At 39.0% G+C, this 19,940-nt stretch overlaps 2 protein-coding genes across 2 annotated transcripts in view; one reads left to right on the top strand and one right to left on the bottom strand.

Annotated features, from left to right (window-relative positions):
• Sacm1l (SAC1 like phosphatidylinositide phosphatase) overlaps nt 1–15,636 on the top strand; it is a 53,434-nt gene extending 37,798 nt beyond the window's left edge. Inside the window, exons 12-20 of the mRNA XM_047530603.1 lie at nt 792–871; nt 4,162–4,260; nt 6,914–7,052; nt 8,846–8,915; nt 9,027–9,099; nt 10,067–10,160; nt 10,293–10,385; nt 11,099–11,156; nt 13,781–15,636. Of these exons, the coding sequence (XP_047386559.1) occupies nt 792–871; nt 4,162–4,260; nt 6,914–7,052; nt 8,846–8,915; nt 9,027–9,099; nt 10,067–10,160; nt 10,293–10,385; nt 11,099–11,156; nt 13,781–13,917 (843 nt within the window). The 3' untranslated portion in view covers nt 13,918–15,636. The remainder of the gene's footprint in view (nt 1–791; nt 872–4,161; nt 4,261–6,913; nt 7,053–8,845; nt 8,916–9,026; nt 9,100–10,066; nt 10,161–10,292; nt 10,386–11,098; nt 11,157–13,780) is intronic.
• Nucleotides 15,637–16,733: 1,097 nt separating this feature from the next.
• Slc6a20 (solute carrier family 6 member 20) overlaps nt 16,734–19,940 on the bottom strand; it is a 44,327-nt gene continuing 41,120 nt past the window's right edge. Inside the window, exon 11 of the mRNA XM_047530604.1 lies at nt 16,734–19,355. Within this exon, the coding sequence (XP_047386560.1) occupies nt 19,206–19,355 (150 nt within the window). The 3' untranslated portion in view covers nt 16,734–19,205. The remainder of the gene's footprint in view (nt 19,356–19,940) is intronic.

Genomic DNA, 19,940 nt, shown 5'->3' with positions numbered 1-19,940 from the left:
TAGCTCTTTAGATTACTATTTGCACTGAATCTTTTTTTTTTCATTCTTTTACTTTTAGTCTGTTTGTATCTTTAGATCTAAAGTATATGTCTTATAGATTATAACACAGGGTTTGTTCTTGTTTTCTATCCTTTCTCCCTATCTTTTTCTTTTGATTGAAGAATTAATTCAACTATATTTAAATTAATTACTGATAACAAAGGATTTACTTTGGTCATTTTGCTATTTATTTCCTATACGTCCTATAGCTTTTTGTTGCCTATTTCCTCCATTACTGTCTCCTTTAGTGTTTAGTTGATTCTTTGTAGTGCTATGCTTCAGTTGCCTTCTCATTTTCTTTTGGGTATATTCTGTAGCTTCCTTTTGGTTAACCTGAGGATCATATATAATTTCTCTAAAGTTATGACTATCTAATTTTAATTATTACCAACTTCAGTTGCATATAAAGCTCTACTCCTAAAAAAGGTCTGCCCTCCCTTTTGTGTTGTGGTTATTACAAATTGTGTCTTTACACATTGTGTTCCTGATAATGCAGATTTATAATTTTTATTCATTTTACTTTTAAATCCTGTAGAAAATTTAAAAATGGAGTTATAGAGCAGGATTACAATAATGCTGGGTTTTATATCTGCCCTTGTATTTATCTTTACTGTTCCTACAAAGTTAGCTCAGATAACTTCTGTGTTTGTTGTTTCTGTGCCATAATGAGAGCTTAAAGCATTCTTGCTGTTTTTCTGATCTCTCTCTTTAAATAAACAAGGTTTGTCTATGGTGTTTTAAATTTTTTACAGGTAAATCAGAAGGGCTCAGAGAAACCACTTGAACAGACATTTGCAACAATGGTGTCTTCCTTGGGAAGTGGAATGATCAGGTACCTCACTCGGAATCTGTTGCTGGATTTTTAGGTCCATTGTGTATTTACATACATACATAGAGCTCACCACATATACTGTGTTTCAAATTGCTTTTTTTTTTTTTAAATACCCGGTCAAATCATACTTTTTTTAGTTGGCTTTAAATTTTCTCTGATATAATTTACGTTAGAGAGAAACTTCTTTATAGTTAATTAATTTGAGTTTAGTGCCTCATTGGAATCCCCTTGTCAAGGCTTTATGTCTCTGTGAGGCTTTGTGAAGCTGTGGCCAATAGATCAGCTTGGTGATTGTTCGGTGTGTGGCCTCTGATGATGACCACCATATTTCCTGGGTCAGTTTAGCCTTTGTATGCTGACCTCATTAGGAACAGTACCTTTACCCGTTCTACCAGGCAACAGTCACAAATACTATGAATCCTTGTGAAAAAATGGAATTCTGAAATATCACTTTCTCAGGTACAAAGTAAGGCAGCCCATATGGAACTTTCTGCCCAGGAAACTGGGTGGGTACTGGGGGTATACAATAGTAAAATGTAGTCGTGGGCATCTGGGGGAAAATTTTATGGAAAATTTTAAGTGTATGCAAAGATAAATAATATAATAATAAATAATATAATGTATCTTGGGGAAGACTTTAGACTTTCCTGTCCAGTTCAAAAGCTCTAGCAAATTCATCAGATCCTCACTCCATCCATGCTTCCATCTTCTGACAGTGGAACCTGCCCAGACATGCTTTGGGAGACGCAGAGAAGGGACTCCTAAGCAAGGTGTGCCTGAGACTCTGGAGGAAATTAGCCTGTACCATCAGATCCCATGATCGTGTCTCTGGGGTTAGAATCCAGCTTGCATGTACTAGAAAAATCTTACCTGTTAGCTCCTGTGTACACCCCTGGCTAGGACCCTGTGCCCGTAAAGTTTCCATAGGCATTTTATGCCTCCAGAGTTGTCCTGAGGAATTTGGAGTTTTTAACAACGGCTAACTTTGAGAACTTGAGGTATACTCTTTATTTAAAGAGTCTAAAGTCATGCCCTTTGGGGAATGTGAAGGTTGCCTGTTGCTAAAGAATGAGCTATTTATTCTGTGAACTCTAAAGACCACCAAACAGAGGAGCATATAAGATTGACTTTTTAAAAATTAATAAAGATATTCGGGCAGGCAGGAAATCAGTGAGTTGATTTAAATCTGAAGTCAAGTGGTAGATTTTTTGTTGTCTTTAAGATGTCTCTTGTACTGATAAACTTTTTAATCTTTAAGCCATTTATTACAATGAGTGAATTAAGTGGATGAATTGGTATGTGGCCAGAAAAAGAAAATCATATGGCCACACTTATGAGAAATAGTAGGACTCATTTAGCAGTGGAAAATTATTCTTTTGGATAGTGGATGAAAAATGCCTAGAAGTATGAGGTGAAGTGTCTCTAAGGATTTCTTCCTAGAACTTGGAGAGAAGTAAAACTGCTCAACCATTGGGTTCAGAGTTAAAAAAATAGATTTAAAATATTTTATCCTCAAAATATAACTGTGTAACTCATCCTTGGGATATGTAAATATGACTTAAAACAAGGATACAAGCCCAAGAATCCAAGTATATTTAGATGCTGGTGAGCTACATAGATTCTTTTGGTTGGTTTGGTTTTCTTTTTTCGCTTTAATTTTATTTTATTGCAATAGGAACACTTAATATGAGAGCTACCTTCTTAAAATTTTAAGTGTAAGATACAGTATTATCAACTAGGGGTACAACGTTGTACAGTATATCCACAGCATTTTGCTTAACTGAAAGTTTATGCCTGCTTAAATTTCTTTAACAGAGCTAGGGGGTGGGATTGTGACTTAGTGGGAGAACTCTTGCCTCACGTGTGAGGGAGTGGGTTTGATCCTCAGCACCATATAAAATAAATAAATGAATAAATTACAGTTATAAAAACAATACTTCTGATCATATTGCCAATATTTCTGATCATATTGCCACTTTTATTGAAGTTGCCTTTGAATATGCCATTCCCTATCATTGACTGACATATGTATTTGTACTGATTTCTGAGGTTACTATTCTCACTTGAGATAACCATTGAGATGGTAGGCTTTCTTTTTTTCTTTTTCTTTTTTGGTACTGGGCATTGAACCCAGGGGCGCTTAACCACTGAGCCACTTCCCCAGCCCTTTATATATTTTATTTAGAGACAGTGTCTCTAAGTTGCTTGGAACCTTGCTAAGTTACTGAGGCTGGCTTTGAATTCTCGATCCTCCTGTCTCAGCCTCCTGAGCTGCTGGGATTACAGGCGTAAGCCACCTTTATAGGCTGAAAGCTCATGCTCCACGAATAATCCTTCAGTCTATTGGAGCCCAGGGCGTCACACGAGAGCAGGTGCTTAATGTGGATTTTCATTCTGCAGAGGAGAACATGATGCCCTTCCAGTCCTACTTCCTGAATTCACGTGTTCATAGTGCTCAGGTTCTCTGTGCCCTTCCTCCCCTGGCTTGCAGGACTTAATGGTTTTTTCCCACTCTCAGGGGCATCGCTTCAGCTTATGGTAGGACACCCTAACTATTCAATCTCCTCTGACTTTTAGAATTGTGATAACTGGGAGAAGCTCATTATGCATTGGCCATCAATAAAATTATCTCTGCCGCATGTATGTGCAATGTATAGAGACTGATAGGAGAAAGTGCATTTTTTGTTAGGATGGCCAGTAAGTAAACAAAGTGGGACTATCCTGCCTCTACTTCCCACAGCCCCTAATACACAACAGATACCCAAACTCATCCTCCATGGACTGAGTTGAGTTTGACCATTTTGAACATGTTAATTGATTTGAAAAATTTAAAAAAGGGACCCTATTCTTTGCACATATATACCCTAGGTATTCAACTGCACTGTGCCTCTCTTTGGTGTGTACCTCATTACTGCACTTAGTCCACTTCACTAGTATTTATTGTACTTCTCTACTCCTGAGGGCCCCTTGAAGAACATGTGAAATTAGATGTGTGTTTGCATGTATTTGTGTGTGGATATGTGGGTTTTCAATGCTAGGGCTTGAACCCATGTGGCTCTACTACTGAGCTATATCCCCAGTCCCTATTTTTTTTTTTTTTTTTTTTTCCCGATTTTAAAGCAAGTTCTCACTAAGTTGCCCAGGCTTGCCTTTAACTTGTGATCCTCCTGCCTCAGCTGCCCCAGTAATTGGGATTATAGGTGTGCACCACTGTGCCTTGCTTGAGGGTATGATTAATAGAAGGAAATTGAATGATCTCGTGTCAATTTCTGAATCTTTCCTTCTGGTAGATACATTGCCTTTGACTTCCATAAGGAATGTAGAAATATGAGATGGGATCGACTAAGTATTTTATTGGATCAGGTAGCAGAAATTCAAGATGAATTAAGGTAAGCTATATTGTTTCCTTATGGAGGTAAAGAGAATGTGTATATACATTTATACCAATTATATTTATTATGTATTATCTAGTAGACTTACAAAGGAAGTTTCCTGAGTTGTCAGTGTGTGTGTATACTATTTTATTTTGGTCCTTGAGTATACTATCTTATTATTTAAATTTTTTATTGGAAAAATGAGAATTGGTGATTTAAAACTATTTCTAAATTCCTAAAAATGACCCATTTAGATATATTGATACTATAAATTATCTTCAACACATTTACAAGTTTTCACATAACTGATCTGGCTCACCACTGTTCTGTATTCATTTGTTTTCACCAAACATTCTATCATAGGTATTTTGATATAGTCTACATAGACTTTGTAATGTTAGCATTAGTGGCTTTTTTGTATAACATTAGGTCTAACATGGTTTAAAATAAACGTTTTTTTTTTCACATTAAACATCCAGTTCATTTCCTTTTCTCCTCCTATCCTGAGTATGCTGCAGTGTATTACTTGGGTTACATGTATGTATAGATTTTTACTTCTGTTAATCTCCCCTCCCCAAATTCTTAGAGTAGGATTAATGGAGTAAAAGGTCTGAATATCTTTGGGTTACTTTCTGTATGCATTTGCTATATTATTTATCATGTTGGTTCACAGATTTACTATACTCTATGAATATGTCTGTCTTCACTTATTTTAAAGCTAGAAGAAGGGATCTATAAATCATTCTATCACTTTATTCTGCCTCCATGTGATAGTTCTAGGCTCAGATATGCCTTTTCATTTTAGCTACACATTATATGATAAAACTGCTCTGGCTGACATTGCTCAGTTTCTTTTCCCCTTGTTTTGTTGTTGTTATTGTTATTACAGTACTGGAGATGGGACCCAAGGGTTTTGTGCATGCTTGGCAAGTACTCTATCACTGAGCTACTTCTCTAGCCCTCAGTTTTTAAAATTATTGTATATTAAGTAATCAAAAATAGTTTTACTTTTTTTTTTTCCTGTGGGGTTTTTGTCACAAACATTGCTGGTGAAGAGAGATGGACCTGTATTGTTGTTGGGCTATTAGAGATTAGAGAAAACATTGGCTAGGCCTGGCATCTTATGGGGGGCAAGGTATGGTTCCTTGGGTTCACCCATTAATTCCTATTATACTGGAAAGTAATAAAGTAGGAGGATTGATACCAGAATCCATGTCCATTGCCACTCACTGTGCTCCACAGAGACAGTAGTGCTTTTACCAGTGACTTTCAGATGATCTCTCAAGACAACTTTTTGCTAGCGGCTTTGTGATAGTAGAAAGAATCTAGGCTTTTAGGTCTGATTTGTCTCAGTTTAAATCTCAATTTATCTCTCATTAGCCTTGTGACCTGGAGATCTATTCGTTATCTTCAAACTTTGGTTTCTCTGTAAAGTGGAGACAAGAACACCTACCTAATAGACTTATTGTATGGTTAAGAAATAGTATTTACAAAAATCTAGCATTATTTTTCAAGTACCAGTGGGTTCCCATCACCCACACATGCCCTCATGCCTACGCATACATGTGTGTTAACTCTAAATCAGCCTCACAAGTCATGAATCTCATGTAGATTTTCATTTAAAACCTTTTCGGTCCTTATTTCTAAGACCATGGTTTCTGTGTAGTCCTCAATGTATTGCACCTCTTCCCTCCTTTAGAATTTTGGAGAATAATTCCAACATTAGTATCATGTAATGTTCATGCTATGTCACATACGCTCTGATAAGTACTTTTTTGTGTTATGAATTATTTTTATTTTTTTATTATTTTATTTATTTTATTATTATTATTTATTTTATTATACTTATTATTTTGTGGGTAAAAAGACATTATTTGAAGTTACAAAGCTAGGAAATTTGCTTGTGATACTAAGACTAGCAAACAGAATTGATTACTGCCAGAGTCCCTGTTCATAACCATCACACTGAGTGTTGTCAGATTTTTTTAATTCGTAGAATTATCTGAGGAACTTTTTTTAAAATAATGAAAACATAGGAACTGTTCACCATGATTGGCTGCAGTACAGGTGTATGGGTGGTTAAAGAGAAAGGGAAGCAAAATTTTTAAATAATAATACTTGATTATACTTTTTATATTCTGTACTATTTACATGTTATCCATTTAAAAAGAAGAAAAATGTTTTTAGTATGCAGTATTCAGCCCTTGCTTCATAGATTCTGATTCAGTTGATCTTAAAGCCAAGAATTGTTACTTTTAACCAGAAAGCCAGTGGAGTCTGATATAGATTGTACAGGGACCATAAAACCCTAATATATAGAGACTTAGTTGAAACAATAATGTTAAAGGAACTTCTTCTGACCTTGGGAAACATGATTGATATTTATAGCAACCTTTATAATACCCCCAACTCTACTTTTTCACATCTCTTAGATTAGTGATCTCTAATGTACACCTGTCTTTTGGATAGGGGGCTGTGTGGCCTCAGCCATTCAAACTTCTGTTTGGTCTAGGATCATGAAGTATGCCTGACCATACATTCCTGTCTGACTTTTTAATTTATAGTTTTTAATAATGTCACTGAAATGAGACCCATTTTCTAAAACAGGTATGTCATTCATAGATTTGACCTACTTCGGTATGAGAGTGTTTATACAAATATGTTTTAGTTATTTTCTAGTAGACTCTGCCGGCAAAGTGGTGACAAACCAGGAAGGCGTGTTCCGCAGCAACTGCATGGATTGTCTAGATAGAACCAATGTGATCCAGAGTTTGTTAGCTCGGCGGTCTCTTCAGGCCCAGCTTCAGGTGTGAATTTTTTTTTTTCTTTTTTTCCTCTCTTTCTCTCTCTTATTGAAAAACAATATAACAAAATTTAAAGAACCTTCATCTTTGAAAACCAAAAATAAAAGTGATTCATACTGCCCTCACTCTAACCTGAACTCTTTATGTTTGTGTCTTGCCATCACCAGTTTGCACATTTCTATAATGGTGGTCAGTATCTTTATATGTACAATTTTTAATTTTGTTATTTGCCTTTACTATTTACTAAGCCATTTAAGTTGCTATATTTTTGGCTTTTAAATAACACTGAAGAAAATATGTCTGTTCATATTATTATTATAAACTTGAACTATTTCCTTTGGGTTAGTTCCAAGAAGTGAAATTACTGGATTAAGCTGAGGTCAGCAATAAATAAGTGAATTCATTTCATTGAACTTGTGCCAAGGTTAGATATTTTTATTTAAAACAATTTTTTTTCAATTTTAATTCTATGAAGTAGTTCTTCTTCAAAGTTGTTTTCATTTGCATCTCTTACATTACTAGCAAGGGATATTAACTCTGTAAGAAGTTTTTGGTACAACTTTGCTTTACCACTAAGATTATACCAATGTGAAAAATATACAAATTTCTTCTGTTATATTTGCAATAAAAATATGTAGCACCCAGATTTTAAATCACATTGGCATTTGTTGGACAGGACAAAGTATATCCCAAATGATTTCCTGCCTAGATAATTAGTTAAATATTCAGTTTTATTTCTGACAATTATATGATACCCAAGAGGAAATTATGAAGGTAAAATATCTCCTTTAGAATGAATTATTCTTTTTTTTATTTGTTCTAATTGGTTAGAATGTATTATTCTTGAATCCTACACTAACATGCCAAGGAGTAAGCTCCCTGTTTGAGCAATCTCTAATTTGTATTGTACTATGTCTATGTCTGCCTTGTGACATTTTTTAATAGAAACAATTAGGAATGGTTTGGCTCCATGGCTGATTAGCCAAAACCTATTTAAATAGGTTCTGCAGTCTGAAGTCTTTTACATACTAAACCTGATGAACCTTCAGGGGCGGTTTGGGCAGGAGCTTCTCTAGCAGCATTTCCAGCTAGTTGGGGACTCTCCAGTTGTGCTTTTCTCCTTCCACTGAAGGCAGTGTTTTTACCCAGCTATAAGACCTGTTCTGGGTAAGAAGCAGTAAGCTACCTTTGAGGTGAGAGAGGAGATGGTGGTCCTGAGAGCGTTGGTGGCCTCAAACCAAGGCCAAGGCAAGGCTTCCTAATCTGTGGTAGGTAAACCCCAAAGAGGAGTCCATAGAGGGGATTCATGAGCCTAGTGACTCCTTGAGATTATATTCAAAGAGCCGTTTGTGCGGTTTGGGGATGTAGAATTATAGCATTCATCAGGTTCTCAGGGGTGCCTGCAGTAGAGGGGAGCTTGTGGTGCCTCTGGAGTGGGAGAGTCGGGATGGGAGACTGGGACAAGGGCAGAGGAGTCGAGCAGTAGAAGGTTAGAGTGGGAGGGAAGAGGAGGTAGTGGCTCAGATCCCGCAGCAGCTTTCACTCTCCCTCATGCTCTTCCCCTGAGTATGATCCCGCTACTTTCGCTGTGATTCTGGGGTTCAGATAAGCCCCCAAGAGAGGTGTTGTCATTTGCCCTGGCTGAGAAGGGGGTCTGGTGACCTGGGATGCATCTCTGCCTCACACCCAACAGCTAGGGTCCGTTTGATAGGATTTAAGGGCCGTGTGCCTTTTCTTCTTAAGTTATGTCTGCTGAAATCTAGCCCACATAAATACGGGTGTGGTTCTTATTCTAGAGACTAGGAGTTTTGCATGTGGGACAAAAGCTTGAAGAACAAGATGAATTTGAGAAGATTTATAAAAATGGTAAGTAATTTCTTTAATAAGTCACAGTTGCTCAAATATCTAAATGTTTTGGATGCAGAGTTTTGGTTTTCATTTTTATCATTATCAGATGCTTTTTACTTTTTTTCACAGCCTGGGCTGACAATGCAAATGCTTGTGCCAAACAGTATGCAGGAACTGGTGCCTTGAAGACTGACTTTACCAGGTAAGCCACACTTGTAAAATGGCATTGCTCATCGTGGTCCTGGTGGCTTTTAGAGTCCTCTGGGAGACTTTTGGGGAACAGCAACTACAACAGCCAAACACCAGCACCTAGGCCTCATTTGGCAGCACAGCTCTGCAGTGCTTCTCAAACTTTATTATGGTCTCGAATCTCTCCTCTGATTCTGCAAATCTGAGATGTGCCTGAGTCTGCATCTCTGAAAAGCTTCCAGGTGACGTTGATGCTACTTTCAAGGACCACACTGGACAGTGAGGAGTTAAAACATTTAGAATTTGTTACAAGTGCAGTGGGGTCTTTTCTGCTATAGTGTATGTATTCCCTGGGAGCAAAATATGGTTTCTAGTCTCTTTGCTATTTCATACCATTTAACCTACGCTGTAGGACTTCATATTTCTTGTTTTTGCAGCTGGGACTGTTTTTCCTCTTTGTGCCTACTTTAGTGATATTTTAGGAAAAGAATTCAGTTGGTCTTCTGTGTCCATGGGTTCTAGATACATGGACTCAACCAACCACAAATTGAAAATAGTCCAAAAAAAAAAGAAGAAAAAGTATTGAGCATGAGGCTTTTTTCCTTGTCATTATTCCCTAAACAATACAGTGTAACGGCTATTTATTTAACATTTACATTGAATTAGGTATTATAAATAATCCAGAAATTATTTGAAGAATAGAGAAGGATGTGTGTAGGTTATATGCAAATACTACCCCATTTTATATAAAGGACTTGAGCATCCACAGACTTTGATACCTGCTGGGATTCCCCCATGAACACTGGGGTACAACTGTACATATTTGTTGAACTTGCTAATGACTTCTTTTTGAAGTATCTGCATTTTCAGGAATGAGTTTTAACATCTTTGTAACTCACTTGGTTCCATGACATGGCCATAAAGCAGTGTAAGAATTTAGTATCTAAGTATGTAATTTAAAATTGACCTCTTTTAACCAGAACTGGGAAGAGAACTCAGTTGGGACTTATAATGGATGGCTGGAACTCACTCATACGATATTACAAGAACAACTTTTCTGATGGATTTAGACAGGTAAGTTTCTATTTGATGCTTTCTTTGTTCATTGAGTGGTAACAGCTTTGCATTATCAAATAATAATAATAATAATAATAATGTAATCATCTTGAGTTTGGGAAGTTACTAATTTCCTTCTCTCTGTTCTAGGATTCTATAGATTTATTTCTTGGGAACTATTCAGTGGATGAATTAGAATCTCATAGTCCTTTAAGTGTTCCAAGGGATTGGAAGTTCCTGGCTGTAAGCAACCTTTATGTTTTTCAAGTTGTTAAAGGCATTGTTTCTGAAGGATAGATGGTACCAATTGCCCTTGACTAAAAACAGTGCACGCTGTTATTCTAAACAGAATATAAATACTTCGGATTCCCTGAAGAGAAGATCAGGGTGCAAAGTAAAATAACTGAGCTTTTGTTTCCTTTCCCTGACACTCTCATGCACATCCTTTTTGTGTGAGAACACATAAGCAAAGGAATGCGGAGGATTCCTTGTTCAGGAAGACGTTAGTCCTTTTAGGATTGAGGAGTTGCCGGAGATAAAAACTTGTAACATGGAACACAGAGTGTGCTTTCAGCACTTCTCTTTTTGACCTCTGTTTGCCAAACTTTGCAAGAGCTTCTCATGCTCATGGGCAAAGTACCCTGGGATGGAAGGGAAACCTGGTGTCCTTGATTCTCATTTGGAAGACCTCCTTCTACTTGGCATGCCTTGGTTTGGAGCAGAGACATGCTTCCGCTGATCTTGTAAAAACCAATGTGAAGTCTTGGAGTTGTGATTGTGATTGAACCCCTAAATAAGGGGTTTGTTTAAAAAAAAAAAAGGAAGAAAGAAAGATATTTTGTATATTAGCTTGCAGAAGAGTTTTATCCTTTTTCAAGCAAAACAAACACAACTGATGTTGTACATCTTGATGATCATTCTTAAATGATGGTGTCTCTTTCCATTTTCTTTTCCAGTTACCTATTATTATGGTCGTTGCCTTTTCAATGTGCATTATCTGTTTGCTTATGGCTGGTAAGTCTGCTCTTACTTCACATTCTTACGTTTTTTTCTTTCTTAGAATGTTGAACTTAGTTGTACATCTTGAATTTTTTAGTTCATTCAACATTTGTTTACCTATTAAATTGTATGAGAACAGAGTAGATGAGATTAGTTCTTTTGATGTTATAAGAAAAAAAGAGTAGTTTAATAATTAATTCAGTTTTGTTTGTTTGTTTTTGCGGTGTAAAGGGTCCAACCTAGTACTTTGCACATGCTAGGCAAATGCTCTACCACCGAGATATACCCTCAGTCCATATAGTTTTTATTTTTATTTATTTTTTGCAGTGCTGGAAATTGAACTCAGAACCTCGCCCATACATTCTATCATTGAGCTGTATCTCCATCCCTGTTTGTCTTTTTTTCTGAAGATTTTGGTAACTTATTACCAAAGTAATACATAATAAATGTAGAAAATATAGTTAGGCAAAAATGGAAAAATATTATCATCCTGCCTTCCAGAGATAAGTTAACCACAATTAACATTTTGACCTTTTGTTTTTTGTGTTTTTCTTTTGGTACTGGGGATTGAATCTAGGGACATTTTACCACTGAGCTATAGCCCCAACCCTTTTTATTTTTTATTTTGAGACAGGGTCTCACTGAGTTGCTGAGACTGGCCTCGGACTTGTAATCCTCCTATCTCAGCCTCCCAGATTGTTGGAATTTTGGGCATGTGCCACCACGCACAACTTGATGTTTTAATCTTTATAAATGTGTGAAATTTTTTTCACAAGCGAGATAGTATGCATTTTTGTAATTTGCTTTTTTGCACTGAGCAATTAGAGTATTTTTCTCATGTTCTTCATTTTTAATGGCTTCATTTGTGGATGTATAATTATTGAACCAATCACATATCATTGGATAAATAAATGTTAATAGATTAAAGATATTACTTATCATTAAATTTTAAAAGGTTAGGCATAAAATTGCCTAAGAACCTGAACTGGAAGGTCTTTGTTTTCGGTTTTTTTTTTTTTTTTGCTTATTATTTTCTCATGTTAATAAGCATTTAAGCTTAAGCGAGAGGAGTCCAACTTCCATTATGTAGTATCTTGTACATTGGGCTAAATCTGACTAGGGTGTATCATATCTCTGAGGCACAAGTTCAGGCATTCTGGGAGGAGAGACGCCTTCAGTCATCAGCCTCTGGCCTTATGTGCCTGTCTGAATTCCATATACTTGGGCACCACTCAGATACCCCCTCTGACGGTGTCCCTGTGTCCTCCACAGATGTCATCTTTCCTTCTCTGGATTTCCATAGCACTCTTGGAACCTCTCTTCCAGCACTCTCCTCTTGAACTCATAAATACCTAGGATTTTACTTTTAGAGGTGGAATGCCTCTTTAGAGTGTTGGGCAGAACCTGTGTGTATTTCTCTATGGTAATGATTTGTATACTTGTTTGTCTTTTTCTTTGGATCAGGAACTTTTTTTGGAGGGTTCTGGGAACTGAACCTGGGGCACTTAACCAATGAGCCACATCCCCAGCCCTTTTTTGTATTTTATTTAGAGACAGGGCCTCACTGAGTTGCTTAGGGCCTTGCTAAATTGCTAAGGCTGGCTTTGAACTCACAATCCTCCTGTCTCAGGCTCCCCAGCCACTGGGATTACAGACATGCGCCACCATGACCAGCTGGATCAGCCATTTTGAGGGCAGAGACTGTCTTACTGTTTCATCTCCAGTGTTGAGGATATAGTAAACCCTCAGATGTTTGCAGAACTAAGGATTTATTCAATGACCACCACCATCATCCCACCTCCACTGCTGGGCGTGGTGATGGTGTCTGATCTCCAGCCGCTGCTGTGGTTTTCAAAGGCCTGAACCAAGTGCAGCACAAACTCTGCAAGGAATGGAAGAGTCCAGGTGTTGGCGCTCCTTCCCCGGTGCTCCCTGGCTGACTGCTGGCTCTCGCCTGTGTTGCTCTGTCTGCAGACGAGGCCGGGATAGTTGGAGGAGAGAAGTGACCCCAGGCTCAACTGTTTAAGGAGTAAAGTGAAACAGATCTTTGCCTAGTGGCTTGCTACTGTCCTTCATGAACTCCGACTTTGAAAACTGCCATCTGTAGAGTTGTGTGAAATGTTATTAGATTGTGTTACATTTTGTGTTATATACTTTAATATATCACATTACTAAAACATAGAAAGTGTATTTTTGTATAGGTATTTTGATACTAGCTCGTATCTGGCATAAATAGAACTATGCATTGAACTATTAGTAGTTTCTTATAATATTAAAGTTTGTAATCTCAGAGTGATAATTTGTTATTTGTGAACTATAAGATGAATGTTTAGTGCAGTGGTTCTCAGAGTGTGACCTCTGCATCAGTAGCATCAGCATCTGGGAACTTGTTAGAAGTATAGATTCTTAGAGCCCAGCAGTTGATAGTTCATCAAGGCCTGCAGAAGATAATAGTACTAATGAGAGTTTGAGAACTGCTGGTTTACACCTTAATTAAGAGGTTCTTACATGTTTCCTGAGGATGGGCTGGTAAGCCTTAATGTTGTGAGGATGTACTAGACACCTGACTGCTGGATCTGGTATCAGTGAGTGACTTATTTATCAACTGTTTGTTTTTTTTTTTTTTTTTTTATCAACAGGTGACACTTGGACAGAGACACTGGCCTATGTGCTTTTCTGGGGAGTTGCAAGCATTGGAACATTTTTAATTATTCTTTACAATGGCAAAGATTTTGTTGATGCTCCTAGATTGGTCCAGAAAGAAAAGATAGACTGAATTTGTGTTTGTGGAAAGCGGCTTGGCTTGGAAGATTCCATGATGCAGAACTGGAGTCTTTACTGACTCGCTTTCCACATCAGCCCGTGATCTTTTTAAAGCCTTTATCCAAAAGCACTTCTTGTGCTCTGTGTGGAGTGGTGACTTAGAATTGATCTGATGTTACTGCCTTGATGATCTCTTTACTGTTGGGATGTTTATATTTATAATTTGAGGCTATCTTATAATTGAAAAATAATCTGAATTCAGCTCACAGGATAGAAGGAATCTACTCATTGTCAAGTTAATCAGCTGTTGCAGATGAGTAATATATTTAAAAAATTTAGCTTCTTTCATTATTTAAGACAGTAAAATTATTTTTCTAGCTGTTTTGTTATGTCATTGTAGACACAGTCACTGTTAGCAAGCATACTTTTCCACACCTTCAGACTTTTCTTCAAAGTTTAATAATGAGCTAACTCTACTATGTTTATAAAATGTAAGTCTCTTGTAGTCATCAGATAGTTCGATGAGCTAGTCTGTGACTTCCCGGGAAGGGAGAGGAGAGTGGGTTCTGGGTTATTCAGTTTTGGTGGGCTGCCTCTCACCCTCAGTCAACTTGAGCTGCCGCAGAGCACCAGCAGTCTAAGTGTGATGAAGGGGTTAAGATATACTTTTATCTTTTTTATAAGGTGTAAATGAAATCAAAGAATGTAAAGTCTATCTCTTATGCTAAAGGTCCAAAGCCTCTACTTTTTAAGGATTGCCCCATTGTAGAAAATACCCTTGACTGGCCAGCTGCTTCCTCCTGTACATTTTGGTTTCTTTGGGGATTATTCATTGAGACCTGGAGGCCTCTGAGAGGGTGTCATGCTAGATTTGATATTGCACTTGGGGGCAACAGCTGCTTTTCCACGCATGGTACTATTGCTTTTCTCTCTGTCAAGGTTTTTGTTGGCTATCAATAAGTGTGTCTAAAATTTAGTGCTTCCAGGTAGTTATAGTTCTCCAAATCAAGGACCAACTTCAACTTCAATTCATGTGCAAAACAAACCTGAAAAATATGCTTCAGAAGCTGTGCATAGTTGTAATTGTAAGTCAGATTGTATATTCAAATTGTAATTATGAGATTTAGATATTAGTACAGTATGTAAGGTAGTGTAATTACCACTATTTTGAAACAATTCAATTAAACACTGCTACAATATTTCAGTGTTTTGCTTGAAAATATGTACAGTTCTTTTCCAATGGTAGTACCTTATGTTGTCCTTAAATATTTCTAAAAGCGCCTTTATTTTAACATTACCTTTTTCAACATAATCTTTTATAAACATTAATAAGAGTTGTTGCTTTTAGAAACTCTAAAAGAAATATCTGGGAAAACCCTGTGTAGCTTAAAAATCAGTCATTAAAACTCACAGTAGGGTAAGTAGCTAGAGCCACCTGTCTTTAACATGTAAATAAGCATAATTTGTTCCAAAGATGGAATATTGACACATAGCTCAAGTCTACTGTAATATATTATCCAAATGCTACTGGGCATTTCACAGTAATGATGTGAAAACAACTGCATCAAAGACCAAATCTGATCCGCTAATGTGGCTGCTTTGCAGGGAATGGACTAATGTTGGTATGTTAGGTCAGAAGCTATCAATATTTCAGAACCCTGCAATGATTTTATTTCTTAATTCATGTACTGTACATCCATAAGTGAAAATAAAATGTCATATTCTTTTCTAACTACTGTTGGTTTTGTTTGTTCCTATACTTTATCTTGAAAGGTGACTTCTTCTAATTATTTTTTTTCTTAAAACATTACATAATCATGGACAATTTAGACAATATAAGTAAACAGGGTCAATACTTCTGAGAGTCTCTTTTCCAGTTACTATTTATTATCTCACAATTCTTGTGCGTCAGGAATTTGGACATGTTTAGTTCTGTCCCCTGCTTCAGGGTCTCTCACAGAGGCTGCAGTCAGGATTCATCTGGGTCCACTTTCAAGATTACCTGATGGTTGTCAAGATTCAGCCCTCACAGGCTGCTGGCTGTTGGCTGGAAGTCACTCTGTTTCTTGCCACATGGTTCTCTACATTATAGCAGCTTGGTTCATCAAGAAAGTCTGGTCTGCTAGCAAGACGGAAGTCACAGTCTTCTGTGATCTAAGCTTGGAAGTATCATCCTGCCACTTTTTGTTCTATGCTGAAGAAGTCACTGAATCCAGCTCATTCAAGGGGAGAATTTATGAAGACATGAACACCAGGAGATGGGGATCGTCAGAGGACATCTTGTCAAGTCTGCCCATCAACAGTAGGGAGAGAAGAATACTAAGCTGAGGTACAGAGCTAGTTTTGGGGGGGAATCAGGTGATTTCTTAGAGGAGGTTGGACTTATGCTAGGACTAAGGTGTATCAATTATTTGATGCTATATAGCAAATTAGCTCAAAGGGGAAGGAGAGGAGGCGGGGTCTTGGCCACACAGACACAGGTGGTGCGCCATGCTGCTGTTGTCCTTAACCCCTGGCTGTCTTAAACATTTTTTTTCTTTCACGTTTTTTTCTTTCATACATATGATGTATCCCCAGTTAAATGTTGTTTCGTTCCGGGGCATTTTCAAGAGGGTTAGAAGGAATCCACAGCAATTCAGAAGAGCTCCTACTCTGTTGTAAACCCAGCTCACTGGACATAGTTTTCCTAACTTTTCTTATGGAACTGAACCCTCATCTCCTGAGCAGACTTCATGCTCCTTGTTGGTGTCGTTTGACTGGCTACGTGAAGAGGTGAATGTGGAAAATGGTGACACACACACATACACACAAAAAAAGACAGAGTCTCCATCTTTTCTTTATTTTCCACTTTTCAGAATTAGCTTTTGTACTTACATGATGAAGGGATCTCTTGTGTCTAGAGAGGTCTGAAACTGTACAAATAAATGACAGAAAATCCCCACTACAGATATCCTTGCTTTACGTTTTATTTACGACGTCAGTGGATAAAACCAAATGTAGGGGAACATGTCTTCGATGTCTTAGAGCTAAGTCCAGGGTAGTTCTATTTCCAGCGAGAATAGGAAGTTTCCAGAGTCCACCGTCTGGCCCTGATGCCATGGTCATTGTTAAGCGTACAAGGATGGAGTGTCCCTTTCCTCGTATGGGAGGGCGGGTGGACAAGTGCTGAGACTACCACTTTCGTGCAGTACCTAGCAAACGGCAAAAACCTTTTCTGAGACGTGTCCCGCTCTTCATGAAGTTCACAAAGACCAGAGTAAAACTTCAAACCAGGGACAGCGTCACCCGGAGTGCTTGGCAGGTGGTCTGCGACTGATGCTGGTGTGACTTGGGATATTTTCGCTCTGTGAGGCTGTGAAAGCCACACACAAGGTCAGCATCCCACACACCACAGAGCACTGTGCTGCTGAGCTGAGGGTAAGTGAGGTGCCATAATGTGTTTTCAACTTTGGATGTTTAACTCACAGAGGTTTTGCCGGGATGTGACCACATGAGTGAAGGAGCCTCAGTATGGCTCCGTCTCTGATTTCCAGTTCTTCCACAGAAATGCCTTTTCCCCATAATTGGAAATGTTTTCAAATTTTATAAACCATCATTGATATAACTAAATAAACCATTCATTTTCCTTCCCTTTTTAAATGGGGCCTGGCTCTCAGGTTTTGCTACACATTGGAATCACTTGGGGACTTTAAAAAACTGCAGAGATCCAGGGCTCACCCCCAGGTTTTCTGCTGGAGTGGACACCTGGGATCTGCAATGCTCCCAGGTGCGTGGGAACGGGTGGTGAGCGGGCACACTGGCAGGTGCCTGATGAAGCAGCCATCCAGGGCGACCTTTCTCTCACCTCTGGGGATGGCTTACAGGCCCCCCTGCCTGTGACTGACCACAGGAGCAGGTGGCACCATGTCCTAAGACAGCGACCACTTCTGGGGATCAAGAGGAGGGGACAGGCCCTGAAGGATGGGGCGGACTGTGCGTTTGGCCTGGGGTGGGCCCACTCTTCAAGGCTGGAGGAGAACCATCAGATGAGAAATCGGAGGACTGAGTATTGGGTAAATAAACGCAGTTCATACATTTGGAAGGATGGAATCTGCGTATAACCAGACATCAGGGGAAGCCGGAAGTATTGGTAAGCTGGTGGCTAAGATAGCAGAAGACCTTCCTAGTATTTCTTTTTGCTGTAAGAAAATTTATAGCATGACAATAAGTTAAAAAAAGACATCTCTGGCTGATGTCCCAAGTGATTGTTTAAGTGTCCTCAGAGATGTCTATACAAATATACCCAGAGGAACTCTCCTGAACCCCAGGACCTCAAGGAAGCACAGAATGCTGGAGCAGGAAGGGGACCCTCCCACTTTAGGGTGACGTTAACCTACTTTATTATAGTAGAAAAGATACAAATTCACATGGTGGACTAATGCTATAATCATACATATGGTGAATCTTCAGTAACAAGATGCTGTTTATGTACATTTTATAAAAGTTATGTACAGATAAATAAAAACTGTAATTGACATTTGTTTTCTTTATAGAGTTGTTATACCCAAATACCACTTGAAATATATGGGAAAGTTAGATTTACTCTTCATCTTCACAGTAACTTCTAGAACCTTTTCTAAGGCACTGAGACACCATGGACAGGGTATCTATTCAGACTCCTCAGGGATTTGGGGGTTGCAAACTGTACTTAGAGCAGTTTTTGTAGAGGGCTAGTCCTGGACCACTGAGAGAGACTTAGATTAGAGACAGGTGATTCCCTTTGGGACCCAACAAAGGTCTCTCTTTGTGGCCAGTCAATCCTCTTAGCATGTAAAAAGTAGGGACACAAGTTGCATGTTCACTATGAGTGAAACACTGACAGTATTCAAATATGTCATCTTGGGCACTTCAGAACTCTTCCAACTGAAGTAAAATTGTTGTCCTCTGATATTCTGGTGTTTTCTCAGCAAAAAACCAAATCGCTTACATTTGGGTCCCAAAGAATGATGGTAAAATTGCAGCTCACAGTGCACCTTACTCCCAGGACTTTGTAGAATCAAGGAAGCAATTATCTTCAAGATTGGCCTTAACCTTGATGACAAGGAAGCAGCATGGCATGGCCTCAGGACCCACAAAGGGAGGAGATTGGTTTTGTAAGGAGGGTGCTTTCTTCCCAGGGAACCTTCCTCCACGCCTTCTGACCTCGTAGTCTCTGGAGGTTGGGGGTGGAGTCCTTGAGGCTGAAGTATTTTAAAGGCAGCCCAGGAGCTTCCACCTGTAAGCAGGGGCTGTGAAACGGTGCGTCTCTGGGAGGTCCAGTTCTCAGGCCACGGGGGCTGTGTCCCCCCTCTTAAGGCGGTGCATGATGAAAGTCCCCAGGGCCACCAGGGGGATGCACATGGTGGAGGACGCCACAAGCAGCCCAATAACAGCTAGAGCATATGTCGGGTAATCCTTGGTCACCAGCTGACCCTGGAAGGAGGGACAGCATCAGCAGAGGGAACTTTCCTCAGAACCTTCTGAGCACTGTGCCCAGTCCTTGGTCCCCTCTTGGTGGAGAAGCAGCATGGGGTGGGAAGAGACCTGCGGGGCTGCCATGCCACACCAAGGGACACCCCAACCCAGGAGTTCACAGCAAACATGCTAGGAGCCCGCTTCTTTGCTCTTCCATAAACAGGTACCATCAGACACTTCACTAGAGAGGCACTGTTCAGTGTACCTAAATGTAGGGCCACCCTGAGCCCAGACTAGAACTTTCTGTGGTGGTACATCTGCTTTGTATCCATCTGTCCAACGTGGCACCCAGACACCTGCATGGAGGAGGAGTTCCCCGCCCAGTGGGTAGGAACCAGCCTTTGCAGGGACACTTTCTCAACATCCAGGCAGAAGTCCACTGGGAAGCACTGGAGGAGACTGTCTCATCACCGGGACACATATTTAAAAACAGCCCAGCTTTGCCACCCTGGACTGAGCATTTGTAAAATACCTTGGTGAGGTTTCCATGTTGTGACCAATGACCTCCCCATACCATGTCAGGGAACTAAAGGCTGTGCTCAG

This window comes from Sciurus carolinensis, chromosome 17 (genome assembly GCF_902686445.1).
Source record: "Sciurus carolinensis chromosome 17, mSciCar1.2, whole genome shotgun sequence".
Taxonomy (NCBI): Eukaryota; Metazoa; Chordata; class Mammalia; order Rodentia; family Sciuridae; genus Sciurus; species Sciurus carolinensis.
This window is presented reverse-complemented; position numbering and strand designations above follow the sequence as displayed.